This window comes from Schistocerca americana, chromosome X (assembly GCF_021461395.2).
Source record: "Schistocerca americana isolate TAMUIC-IGC-003095 chromosome X, iqSchAmer2.1, whole genome shotgun sequence".
Lineage (NCBI taxonomy): Eukaryota > Metazoa > Arthropoda > Insecta > Orthoptera > Acrididae > Schistocerca > Schistocerca americana.
In genome coordinates, this window is record NC_060130.1 from 1001160030 (window position 1) to 1001174376 (window position 14347).

Consider the following 14347-nt stretch of genomic DNA (forward strand, 5'->3'; position numbering starts at 1 on the left):
TAGTGGTATGGGATGTACAGGTATTTCCCCAGCCACTGCCGAGAGCAGGGTGTTTTAATTGTAAGTATAATGATAGAAGATATATGTAAGGGAATTTCTAGAATGTGTTTGTGTACGGAAAGTCTGTGGTGGTATTGATTCGCGTTCTCCTGTTAATGGTAGCAGTCTTCCGAATGCAGAGGCCTATTGGACTGTAGGAATGTATCAGAGTTAACTTTACCATCTTCTAGACGACCGAATAGCGACCTAAGTATGTGCTGGGCGGCTTTCGTGATCAAGTGTAACTTTGAGAAGGTGGTGTGTTTGCGGTGGAGCGTTATTCCGTCCCATGTAAATTGTTTGGTCTACTGCTTCTGCACATTTGGTGCCTTTATTTAGTTGAGGGTATATCTATTGTGGTGTGTTGTACACACGTTTGCCTGTTCTCTAGAAGTGGGAAAGGACCTAGTTGGTTTGTAAACAATATTGATCAAGTCGAACCTGTTAGATGACCGACTTCGGTATTCGAGAGTGCGAATATCAGTTTACTCTACTTCTTTCTAGTTAGTCAATGGTTTACAGCTCGCTGCACCTCGCTAAAGTTTGGTGTTTGTGGAGAAATAATGCTGTACACACGTTTGCCTGTTCTCTAGAAGTGGGAAAGGACCTAGTTGGTTTGTAAACAATATTGATCAAGTCGAACCTGTTAGATGACCGACTTCGGTATTCGAGAGTGCGAATATCAGTTTACTCTACTTCTTTCTAGTTAGTCAATGGTTTACAGCTCGCTGCACCTCGCTAAAGTTTGGTGTTTGTGGAGAAATAATTTACAGTGTATATGTTGTGCATTATGTTGCGTTAGCGATTGGGGGGGCTAGTGCGGTGTTCTTGATATCGAGAAGTACAGCGAAAATTGACGGTACTCGGTGGTATATTCCCTGGTTGTAGATCGGTTTGACGCTCCAATATTCTTGTGAGTATGGTTTGTATTTGATGACCTGTACACAACTTTGCGATGTTTAGTTGTCTATGGAAAATGGTGATCAGTGTAAAATAGTTTATTACCACTGAGTGTAGCGTCTGTAGAAAGAAAGGACAGGTTGGGGGTGTATAGGTTGAGGGAACTGTCGGTGCAATTTAGCAATCTTAGCAAAATAAGGAGGGAAAACCCAAGGAAGAAAATGCTCAGTTGATTGTGTTGGGAGCAGGAAGGCTAAGATTGAGAGCAGGAAGGCTATCACGTTATGTCTGGGAGGAAGACTGGATTCGGCAATATTTTGGTAAACAGATTCTGTTAGGGCAGGAATTTTGGCACATATGAGCTGAGACAATAATAGAGTAGGCATTAACTATTTCTGTGAGGGCTATGGATTTTAGTAGAGTTAGACTTGGTTATTATTTTAGACAGCAATGTGAGTTGGGTATAAGATTGATAAGGTTTGTTGGTTTCATGCGTTTGAGATGGTACATAGCTAAGGCAGTGAAGCTTGAGTCAATTGTGACGTAGAGTCCACTAGAATCACTAAGGACAAAGCAGGTTCTGCTATTGTGGTACGGATTTCTGCAGCGTCTTCCCTGGACCGCAGTTAGAGTTAGGGTATAGAGGAACGCCGAAAGTGCCCGGCTCCACTTGAGTGCGCGCTGTGTAAATAAATGCCCGCTCATTAAAGGCGCCTATATACAACTTTGGCCTGCGTTCGGCTGCAGCTCGCTGTTACACTCCTGCCCGATCACGTCAACATGTGTGTGTAGGTGAACACGTATTTGGATAGGAATTTCTCAGGTGTTATGTATGAATGGGGGTGCTGCCACCTCATGCTTGTGGAAGCCGAGCATGGGCTATGCGCAGTTTGAGATCTGAGGGATGCATCACTTATCACTACCTCCTGTGTACTCTAATGGAGAGGGGGCGGTGGACTGTGCTTGCGCGCGTTGATTGCATTATTTCGGGAGCGGGTCTGTAGGCCGTGATATGCGCTATTTGGACAGTTTACGAGTACTTAGTGTGTCTACACATCAATGTGCTGTATTATTTAGGAGCAGTTTCCAGGTCTGTACTGAAGTTATTTCGGAAAATTAGGAGTTGTTTGCATGTCTGCAATCTGTGTATTGTGATCCCAAGCATAACAGCTCGGTACGGGCCTTTGATGAAGTTTCGAGAACATACCTACACTGAGGAGTCAAGCAGTATATTGCTCCCTCCTACGTATATCTCGCGAAGAGATTATGAGGATAAAATCAGAGAGATTAGAGCCCACACAAAGGCATACAGACAATGTTTCTTTCCACAAACAGCACGAGACTGGATTGGAAGGGAGAACCGATAGAGGTGCTCAAGGTACCCTCCGTCACACACCGTCAGGTGGCTTGCGGAGTATGGATGTAGATGTAGAAGGTGTATCTTGTGAAACTGAGTTGGCACTAACATATGGGTAACTTAACCAAAATTGTCACTTCTGCTTGCTTTGCACTTACAAATTTCTCTCATTATCTTGAGCTGAAGAAGGAACTGCTTGTATACTTTCACTCAGTACTGTCCTATGCTATAATCTTATGTTACACAGTAGCAACAAGAAGGAAGTCCTATTTATTCTAAAGAAAGGTGCAAGCACAATATTGTGTTAAGCTGATAATGGAAGATCTTCCAGCAGTGCCTTCAGGGACATAGGGACTCTTATGCTTGTTTCACGTCATAAAATAGAATATGGTTCATATTAAGAGTGATTTAGAGGTAAACTGTAGAATTCATTACCACAACACTAGAAGTAAAACTTCTGAGAGAGACTATGAATCCCTGCCTTGAGCTCAGAATGGAGTTCTATATTCTGGCACAAAAAGCTTTAATAGGTTGTTGGCAGAATTCAGGCAGCAAAGTGAAAATCCCAGTGCAGGGGCCATGCCACAGATTTGTAAGAATATAATAATATGTTTCAAAGCTGTTTAAAACTATAAATATACAATCAGTAAAAACTTGGCAGAATTGATATATTACACAATTGAGGCGCTTTGTTCGGCTTCGTGAAATCCTCCATCAGGACAGCTTAAATAGATTCACATGTGTTCGATATGTTTAAAACTGCAGTAGAGAATTCTAGCTACTTCTAGCTTCTTACTGTTGCCAGGAATCGTACGGGCAGCGGTAGCCGCGCATGTGGAGTAACTGCTCATACAAGTATTTTTTTGTATCATACGACGGGTTATAACCGTTAAAAGACAATTATATGTTACCAAATTCATCCACAAATAATAACGCTAATCATCGCGTACGGCCTGCTACTGACAAAGTAAATTTATATGGTGAAACTGCCTTCAATTATGCCGCCACTGCCTAGACCATTTTGCTCGGTCATACTTTTTTTTTTTTTTTTTTTTTTTTTTTTTTGTAACACAAGTTCCAAACACAGATCGTAACAGATTTTTCCCAGTAATTTCTGAATACACGAAATACAGTTTGAGGTTACGACAGGCAACCCCTTTACTAGCTTGTCACAAGTATTTCTTTTCTGGACTGGTGGCGGGCGAGCAGTTATACCACAGTCTAACATAAAAGTCGCGACACTCACTGCTGTAAAAGTTGTTGCCGTTTGACAGATGGAGCGACACTAGCGCTCCAAGCGGCTGGCAAGGTGAACGTCAGACGCGTCGTAAGCATAATGTTTGTTTGCATCCATTTCCTACGTAATTTCCGATTTATTCGAGTTATTTTCTTGCCTCCAAGAGTTTGTGTGGTATCAGAAGGCATATACGTTTCTAAAAATGATTCTAAAATATGCGCAAGTATGGACAAGAACCATGAATAGAGTGGCAAGCTACAACACATTCGTGAAGAAACACTTGTGACATTGGACAGAATTGCAGCTTACCACGTTGATATCAAAAGAATATAAACACACAGATTCACATGTAAGAAGCACAGACACGTACCTCTACATGCAAAAGCGATCGACAGCTCGTTTATCGTTCTGTAGGCTTACTGTGTTTGTCATTGTCTCCTGTTGCCACAAGTACGACCTTCATCTTTATATTATTCTAAGTGGGGCACGCAACTGCCAAATAGTGGGAGACATATGCTGAAAACACTATAATGAGCTGATTATATTACATTTCACGAAAAACCAAATATTTGAATAATTTTCAAACAATCTATCTGTAGGCACTTTCCTTGTCCCGTAATAGTTTCGCTTCTGGGCATTCTGACACTTCACACGCTTCTGTAAGATACCAACAGCTACACTTAATTTAACCACTTCATCGTCAAAGCAGGTCTGTGTTGATGATTCACACAAATCTGGCACTGATACATGGAGAGTCGAACTGGCTGCTTCTGTGTCATAGGACTGTTTTACAGCTTTAGATTGACTGTCGAATCTTTGTAGCAGTTTCTTCTTCATCGTCACCTGAGGGGGTTTATTTGGAATGTCAAACAGTGTGGGTACTGCATTCCAAACGAGTTTGTTATTGTCTGCATTCATGAACCGTTTTTGTTCGAAATGTAGCGAACAAAAGCTAATATTATTATACAGGTAAACTGGGTCTTTCTTCATAAGGTCTTCTCGTCTGCTATTAACTAGCCATTCTCTGCTCCTAAAACGAAACATTCATCATTTATACACATATAGTTTGCAAGTGAATCCTGACGATACAGTTTAGTAACATGATGGTATATACCTCCCAGGATCCTTAGGAAACCTAAAAAAAGACAGCTGTGGTGTCTTCTTCCTGTTGTTGCTGCAATTTATTGCGCTACAAACGATCCCGATGGTAAAAACCATTGCATAAATCCAAATAAACAATCACTATTCGCTTTCACGATCGCGCCGAACTCACACTTCAACCTACCGGCCGCTTGGGGCGCTGCTGGCGCTGTAGCAATAAAATAAAGGCGAAGTGTCGCGACTGTTATCTTCGACTGTGGTTATACTGAAACTTCCAATAGGTGAACACAAAGCATTTGCAGCGATTTATTGCATGCGCAATCTTTCGTAGAGATATCAGCAGTCAGGTTGGGTATGTACGAGCCTCATAAACATATCGAATACGTTTATACAAGACCTTGTCTTGTGAGTTTAAAAATATTGACGCAATTTTTTTTCATCTTTCTTCGACATTTTTACAAAAGCTAGACGTCGCTTCAACGCCTATGAATGGAATGTCTACAGGCGTCTAAAGCTAGCGAAATGAGGGATGCTCAACTACCGGACCTACCGATAGATGGCTCTACCAGCTGATTACTGTCGTCTGTATTGCCCGCCATATTCGAATTTGGCAAGAAGTTTCTCTCGGTCTGTACGGTGTATAAGGAATTACGGATTATCGAAATGGTGATTTCTTGTTCCGCTTTCAATTGTACGAAGCGATGGAGTAAGGAGAGTGACTTACCATTTCACAGGTAATACGACTACCGATACAATACGATAAAAATACAGACTTAGTGCGTTTGCTAATTCGATGTTTTTGAACAGGTTTCCTCTAAAGCACCCAGAGCTACTAAAGACGTGGATTACTTCCGTGAAGCAGAAAGATTTTAATCCTACGTCTTGCAGTTTTCTTTGCGGAAACCGTTTCCGACAAGATAATTACGTAGTGAGCCCTGGAACGTGGAAGAAACGTTTCAAACCCGAAGCAGTGCCATCAGTTTCCGACACATTTGATGCACCAAATAAACAGCCACGACGACATGTTGTTAGGATTTTGAGTGACAACGATGATTCTGCATTTGAGGCAGCTAATTACTTTCCTTGCTGTGTGTGCGCTTTTTACTTTTGTGAATTTATTTCGTACGCTACATGGGTCTAAGCAATGTTGTAATACAGGTCCATATTTTTGTTTTTAGCGTTCTGTCATGGAATTCGTGCTCGATTTGCCCATTGCAGACACTACTGATTGCGTGGAGAATGTTGTCAATGAGAATTCTTCCGTGGAAAGCATGTCCCACTTATCCAATGCAGAAGCTGCGAATTGTGTCGAAAACGTTAGTATAAGGATGTTTTCACACCCCCAACGTTTTCTTATAATATTTTTTCATCAAACCTTGAGTTATTTCAATCGTATATAACGAAATTATTTCCTTATTTAGAGTGCAGTTGGTTCTTCAGTAATTGATTGTGGTATACAGTCGAAAGTATAAATGGAAGACAAGGCGACCGAAACTTGCATTTTTTTTTCTCAGACATTGTGCACGAATTAAAACGTAAACTGAAGCGTGTCTGTGAAAAAATTCGAAGAAGAAAGTGTTTTCCGTGGATGACATAAGTTCATTGAAGGAGAAGGGGCATCTTCCTGAGAAGTTACATAACTTCCTCAATCATCAGAAAGGAACACAAGTGGAATTAGTGTGCAATTTAGTGAACAACTCTCTCTAATCAAAGGGTAATAGATACACAACAAATGTGAAAATGTTTGCGATGACTGTGTACTTTTATTCACCAGCAGCATATGAATACCTGAAAAAATTAATGCCTCTGCCCCATTGATTTCAAAATGGGTGGCAAGTGTAGACTGTGAACCCGACTTCTTAAAAGATGTTTTTAAGTACATCGTAAGGGACCAGTTCGGCGATTCATGTCTAATTGTAGACAGTGTTGCAATTAGGAAGCAAGTAGTTTGGGACCAAGGAACTAAGCAGTACACAGGTTTTTTAGACTTCGGTGGGGAAGTGCCTCAGTAAAAGAAGTAATAGAGCCATCTGAGGCTCTGGTTTTCATGCTTGTCTCTATTAAAGGCAAATTTAAATGCCTGATTGTATATTTCTTTATCAACAGTGTACAGGCAAATAATCAGGTCATACTGATAAAATCTGCTTTAGAGAGGCTGCATAGTTCTGGCATTAGGGTTTGGTGTGTTACATGTGATGGCTGTAAGGTAAATATAAGCACTTTATGTTCACTTGGCTGTACTTTAAATTTTTACAAGGGTGATTTTAAAATCTACTTTCCTCATCCTGTGGAAAAATACAATGTTTAGTGTACTTGGACATGTGCCATATGATTAAGTTTGCCAGAAATGCTCTAGCAGAAGTATCTGCTATTGAGTCTCCAACTGGCATTATTAGATGGCATTTCATTGAGCAATTGAACAAGGTACAACAAGAAGAAGGTATGACATTTGCCAACAAACTATCAGGACAACATATAAGTAGTGTAAATAGAAAAATGAATGTTTCATTAGCTGCACAGACTTTGAGTTCTAGTGTGGCAGATAGTATAGAGTTTTTGAGGAGGGTTTGTGATCCAAATTTTAAAGGAAGTGAAGCAACAGTAGAATTTTTGTATATATTGATAGGATTTTTGGTATACTGAACTCTAGAAATCCATTAGGTAACGGGTATAAGAGCCCCCTGAGACTTGACAACAAATCTTATTGGCTTGGTATTTTCAGACACTGACAATTATATCAAAAGCTTAAAAATCATTGGTGTTCCATTGCTGCTCCATGCAATAAATGTTAAATCTGCATTAGAATGTATTTATCTCTATGCTTTTCCCAATATGGCCAATAAAAATGCATTTGTAAATTTTGTTATCTGGGGAAAGCTGTTTAAAACAAGTGACTGTGTGTACTCTGTTGTAGAATACAAAGAAACTGTTTCAGATGTTTGTGATTGCTGGGGATATGCGACAGAAATATATACAGGCCAAGATTTTGCATTGTGTTAAAATTAAATTCGTAGATTACCCATTTCCTGCTCCTGGTCATGATTACCATTATGAAATTGGGATTGAGGATTTACATCAGACTGAACTTGTTTGTAAGACTGCATCCCTGTACTCCTGCACATGCTTAAAAACATATGGAAAAAAAAGCCCACTGAGAAAATTTTAAACAACAAATCATGTATAAGGCAGAAGTTAAATAAACTCATATTGTTTAATCATGTATAGTGCTCAAATTGGAGAAGATTATGTATTGGGACATTTCATGCAGATGGGTGTGACATTTTGACAGATTTTTTAAAACTATTTTGTCCATAGATTTGTTGTTGTATAATGATGAACTTCAAACGATGAATCACATTGAAGTAAAATTAACTCTTTACATCCTGTGTAGATATTGTAACAAAATTATAATTATTTATTATATAAGCTTATTTTAAGATGTTAGGTGTTACAAAATATGCACTTGCATTAAAAACAGGTGATTTGTGTGAAATTAATGAAAAAAAAAAGTTCTGAGACTTATTTGACAGATAGCTTTCAGTGTGAGAAAATATTTCCCTCAATAACTATGTTAACTTGAAGCAGTTTAATCACAGAATGGGTGTGATCTAATGGAGTATGCAGTGGCCCTATGTTTCAAACAGTAATGTTTGTGGATACTCTGCAACATAAGAGCAATAAAATTGTTACTCTCTTAATTCTTGTTTTAATACTTCTTAGAATGAACATAATGTTCCAATTGATCGTAAGCATTCTTATTACTTTAGAACCATTCTAGAATAAGGGGGCCTGATTCAGGCAAAACCTAATTTTCTTAATTCTGTCTTTATTTTGCTAGGAGGTCTTTCTATAATATTTTCCTGTGTTGAGGGAGGGGGGAGGGGAAGAGAATGCAAATAATCATATAGAATTATCTTTCTAGCACTATAAAGTACTGAATACAGTGATTACAGTTACACTTGGAAATCTAGGAAATTTCAAAAAATGGTTCAAATGGCTCTGAGCACTATGGGACTTAACATCTATGGTCATTAGTCCCCTAGAACTTAGAACTACTTAAACCTAACTAACCTAAGGACATCACACAACACCCAGTCATCACGAGGCAGAGAAAATCCCTGACCCCGCCGGGAACCGAACCCAGGCACGGGAAGCGAGAACGCTACCACACGACCACAAGTTGCGGATTAGGAAATTTCAGTATTCATGTTACATGCCTAATTTTCATCAACATTTACCTTAATTATACAGTTACACTTTTTGCTGATTTGAACTGTGTACTACATGTTAAAAAGTTTTTGTTTGGTCATAGTAATAAAAGCATTTTTTTTTTTTTTTTTTTTTTTTTTTTTTTTTTTTTTTTTTTTTTTTTTAGGTCACATGTCCCATATGGAACTGAAATTATAAACTTACAATGACAAAGGAAGGAATTAACATTAAGGAATCTTACTTCACAGAAATTATGTAAAAATGGTTACACTTTTTGCAAGTTAACTTTAACATAAACCATTTAGTTTTCCATTAAGAGTGAAAGCAGTTGCACGAGTCACGTAAAGAACAAAGTTTCCCATAGGGAACTAAAGTATTTTACGTTTGACTTATTGCAGACCCAAAGTATTGTGATCTTCATATTTCTATTTTAAAAAGTTTGTAACTCAAATTCACAGACATTTTGGAATCTGTACATACATGTGTGTAACAAGGTACTTTTCACGTGTCATGTGGAACCTTTAATTTTCTGGTTTAAATATAATTTATTTCATGAATTACCTTTAATACCGACAATGTCTGAATGCAATATTTACCATTTAGAAGAAGAAATATTAGTGTACAGAATAACAAACCTCATGAAAAATGCGAGAGATTGTAATGTACCGAACTTGGAATGGCTCTTTACCAATAGCAGGTAAAATAAAGGATTCTATTAAATGTTCAACGAAACCAGTCAGTACCTCTTAATTCACCATAGAGGTGATACAGTAATAAAAGAATTTACTTTTTTCAGAATTTCTGCTAAGTATTGAAAGTGTGAAGACCTATTCAATAAGTATTTGCTTTACCACTAACCTGTAGTACAAGCACATGTATAAGCAGGTAATTAAGGGAGTCAAGACTTGTGTTAAAATTAAAGATACTGACTGGTATTACTTGCTCACAAAACATTGTAGTTGCTGTACAGTTTATGCTGTAAGTGGTGTACCCAATGTGGTTCCTGGAGGACATAATATTCTGTTATCCTATGGGAATGCACTGCTACCACACCTGTTGAAAGTAAGTTTTGCTGTGGAATAGTTGTATCAGACGTCTGTATCAGAAAACAAATCTCCACTGTGACACCCTCATGTTCTTAGTATGCTATTAGCTATAATTACAGGAATACTCTTCACATGGAAGAGGGAGGGGGGGGGGGAGGGAGGGAGATTATATATATATATATATATATGGGAGAAAATCATGTTCTTAGGAGGAGCAAGCTTTACAGCAGCATATGCTGTTAAAAGCATAGTGAGATTTTCTTTTTCATCATTTCCAACATTGTACACAACTTTCTTGCACTTTTATTTTATCACATTTTTCCCTTGAGAATGGAGAAGAGAGAGGAAGAAGAAAAAAAGAAAAAGTAAGCGAGCTTTCATAAGAACTGAAAACTCTACTTGTGTCATTTGTTATTTTCAAAATGTTACTCTCTTTCCAAATGCTGTTCTATTTCTTCAAACCAATTCTGAATGTCTCAGGTTACTACATGTTATTTACTGTACATTGTGCAGCAATACTTCTGTTGTTACTGGATAGTTTGTAATTTGGCACTACCTTTGTACCACTGGTATTGTCTAGTGTACTTTTGCAGATAAGAAAATCGACTGGACTAGAATGTCCTGTCAGTATAGGACAAATTCAGACAATATGGAACTTTTTACACTAAATTTGCAATATAATGTCACCCTTGTCTAACACAGATTGTAGCAGCCATTGGGGTGCCTGTCTGGCCAGCTTCTACTGCTTTCGCTTTCAGGTTTGTTTTTTGCTTGGGCCATATCATGACAACCAGTCATTCCAGTGATTGACACCATGTCAAAGACTGGAACCAAGATTCACAGAAATAAAATTCCATGGTTGTAATTCATAGTCTAATTAATTTTGCTCACTGACCTGTTTTGAATTCAATTTTAAAATAAAACCATGGTACCAGCCATTATTTGGGTGTCAGACTGGAAAATTAGTTTTAAGACACCCCAACCTTAAAATTAACAGCTGTGATCGATGTTATTTTCAACAAGTTCCTTCACTTCCTACATCATCATGGATCAGTCCAATATAATATTATTACTACACTTAACTTCCAAATGATACGAGTTATGCATTTAAGAGGAGCCTTAACGTTGGCCTTTGTGTTTGTCTCATTTAAATGTATTTCTTGTCTCGTATCGAAGACTGAAGCACTGTCAAAAACTGGTGCTTCTACCTTATCACTCAGTTAAAATACACTGTGTCATGTACAGGCGTTAATAAAATTATGGAATTTAAATTTCTGATCAAAGAGAGAGCCAAATTCGTAAGTGAATGTTGCAATTACAGTGTCAGCATATATGCAGATCGGTAATGCATCGCTTCAGATAAAGAAAAATAACAGTTTTTCCGTTTATAACGAAGTAATACTTTAATAGTTCAGTTGAAATTTCTGTTGTCAGTAAAGATACCCCTAAGCAAACGATGTCAACTTTTTTTCAAGACACGTCTTCACTGTTTTCCACACTTGATTTTCCGAATTATACCTGTAGTTAAAAGCTTTGGCAACCAAGGTAATTTTTTGAGCTCCATTGAATCTTAAATAGTATTTTAAAACGGGCAAATAAGTAAAGCACTCATAAAATTAATAGTAAACAATTTATAGGTCAGCTTGTCAAACTTCCACAACAGGAATTTCATAGCAGAACTGTCACTGTTTTTTCTCACTAGATTAGAAACACTTCATTATGTTGATGTGTAGATATCTAGAACATCCAATATAAAAGACTTATCAGGGCGCAGAACGAAAAACATTTTCATCCGTGTTTTAGCACTTCGTTTTTCGCCAAATTCAGATACGGCGGACACTCAATGATAAAATCTTTGGCCGGCACGCGCTAGAGCCATCTATCGGTAGGTCCGGTAGTTGAGCATCCCTCATTTCGCTAGCTTTAGACGCCTGTGGAATGTCTCGCCAAAGGTTCTATAACGACTCATATTCTATAGAAACTTTGTTTTTCAGGTTTTAGTGGAACTGCTTTGCAACGGAAGTGTGGAAGTGTTCGAAGGAGGCGATTCGAATTTTTTAAGCTAACCTCTTTTGTAGGTTCGTGTGCTGAAGCGCAAAAATTAAGTTGTTGTAGTTCGAAGGTGTGATTTGGTAGTTTGTTTAATGATGGAAGCGGCTGGCGGAACAGATAAAACTCGTTTCAAACCGGAAGATCACGGACTACAGTTGGATTTTAAACTAACTGATTTTTCAGAACTGAAGGGATGAGGATGTAAAGTCCCGCAAGAAGTTTTGTTGAAGCTTCTTGCGGGAATAGGCATTGGCGGCAATGCCGCTATGCTCCCACCAGATGGAGGAGGCCCACTGATAGGTGAGTGCTGTATCATTAATCTACTGTAAGTGACAATAATTTAGCCAAACAACAGATGCAGACTCATACGAAAACCAGAAATATGCATCATGAACAGATCTCTCTGTTTGTTAGAGATCTAGAAGCTGTTTATGTTCCTGATGTGTGTTATAGTTTCCGACAGAGTGCGTTCTTTTTCACTTCAAAATACTTTTGTTGCATCATCCAAAAATTGTTCGTTACAGCCACGAATGGGTTCAACATTGGTACGTAGATACTTTCACGTAAGTTAAATTGGTTACAGGTTTATTATACCTAGACGATTGTTCGTAACTGTCAGTGTAATACCCTTTCCCGTGCAGCGATGGTGAACTGAGACCAACCCGTTGCAAACATTGTGGTCCTCAGTTCGTACGTGATATTTGACTTACAAAAACTTTTTGAGCCCTGCGATTGCCCACGAAATGTAGACCTTACAGTTGTTTCCATTTATGAAATTTGTACATGCTATCAGATTCCACCATATTTCAGGTGAAGGTGGTTGTAGTTTCATGGTTGTGGGGCCATTCTGCTGATCGTAGTTGTTAGCGAAATATCCAGTACCAGTGTGTGTTTGAGAATGATGTTTTTTTGGGGTAATTTTCAGATAGATAAATTTTGTGCTTCGGACAGCCTCACCACTCCCACATGAATCTGAGTTTGTCAAATATCGTCTGTTTTGTAGACATATCTTCGTTCGGTTTGTATGTATTGTGAATTGTATTCCTGCTATTTCTACGACGGCATTTGCGTAGAAAATGGAACGTATTTACCTTGACATTGTCAACTTGTCATTTAATTTTCCATTGTATTGTGACACGAACAATAGCTAAGTTTTCTGCAGAATTATTAGCCTTCATCAAACACTCTTCAAAGAAGAACTAATATTTCTAGATATTAGAGTGGCAGACAAGGGAATTTTGAAAATGACGAGTTTACACACACTTTATGTGATGAGAAAATGTATTGTGAGTGGCCGTAAAACATAAATTTGATATTTGAAACAATAAGTGTCAGTTAAAAAAAATTGAAAGGTAAACCCAACTTGGAGGACTATTACTAAGGGTGACAACAGAAATGAATGCAAATCCCATGGTATGCATCAGAAGTGTTGCCATGAAATATGGACTGGAGGAGGACTTATTTTCTCATCTCAAAGGACAAGGGAGTGGCACAGCTGGAAGGCAGTTATTCTGGGAGGTGTTGTGGAACTGTCAAACTCGCTGAAATATTTCGGAAACTGAGGAGTTAAACTTACAAAGAAGTAAAAGACACCGAAAAAATTTAATTGAACACATCAAACTCTTTTCTTTCTTCTTCTTTTTTTTCCATTGACAGACTGGTGGTAGACTGGTTCATAAACTTTACAGACCTTGATTCGACAGTGAAGAATCCTGAAGTCCTTCCAGCTAGAAGTATTACAAATGATCAATTCATAATGGCAAAAAACAAAATGACAAAATTGAGTGACTTGATGTAAAAGATGACCCAATATGTATTTACTGTTTTGAAAAAATCAGTTTGTCTAAATCCATCTAGAACCAAAGAAAGAGCTGCTGGAATTTGAAATGAGGTTTTTAAAGCTTATAGGGAGGGTAGATTTTGGTTGCTGTTGAAAGAAAAAGTGGAAGTAGTTGCAAATTCATTCTTGTTTTTTTTGGACCAATCAAGACAATATCTATTGATACCTTTCATGGTAAACTCATTCCTGATGTGAAAAAACTGTAATGTTGAAAAGTATCATAGAGCCCTTTAATGTTTAGAAACAGTAAATCCTAGTTATGAAATACTGTTTCTGTTTTAAATGTCCATATCTTTTAATTGCCATTGTTTCATAATTGTTTGATAAATCCCTCACTGTAGTGGTTTGGATGTATACATTTTGTTTCGCAATTAATCTAATTGGTACTCGTAATAGTCCACTAAATAATTCATGCAACATCTGTCTGAAAATTACTTGAACAAAATTTCTAGTTGGTGTGATGAATGGCAGCTAGATTTAAATGTAGACAAATGCAGGTAAGTAGTAAAAATAATCCAATAATTTTTTGATACAATATAATAATGTGCTGCGTGACCCAGACACAT

At 37.9% G+C, this 14347-nt stretch overlaps 1 protein-coding gene across 2 annotated transcripts in view; it reads left to right on the forward strand.

Annotated features, from left to right (window-relative positions):
* Window positions 1-11849: 11849 nt before the first annotated feature.
* The window catches only part of LOC124555427 (inactive selenide, water dikinase-like protein), a 160503-nt gene continuing 158005 nt past the window's right edge, over window positions 11850-14347 (forward strand). The window contains exon 1 of one of the 2 annotated variants that reach the window (XM_047129332.1): window positions 11850-12241. In XM_047129332.1, the coding sequence (XP_046985288.1) occupies window positions 12034-12241 (208 nt within the window). In that variant the 5' untranslated portion in view covers window positions 11850-12033. The remainder of the gene's footprint in view (window positions 12242-14347) is intronic. The other variant, XM_047129331.1, reaches the window with a different exon arrangement.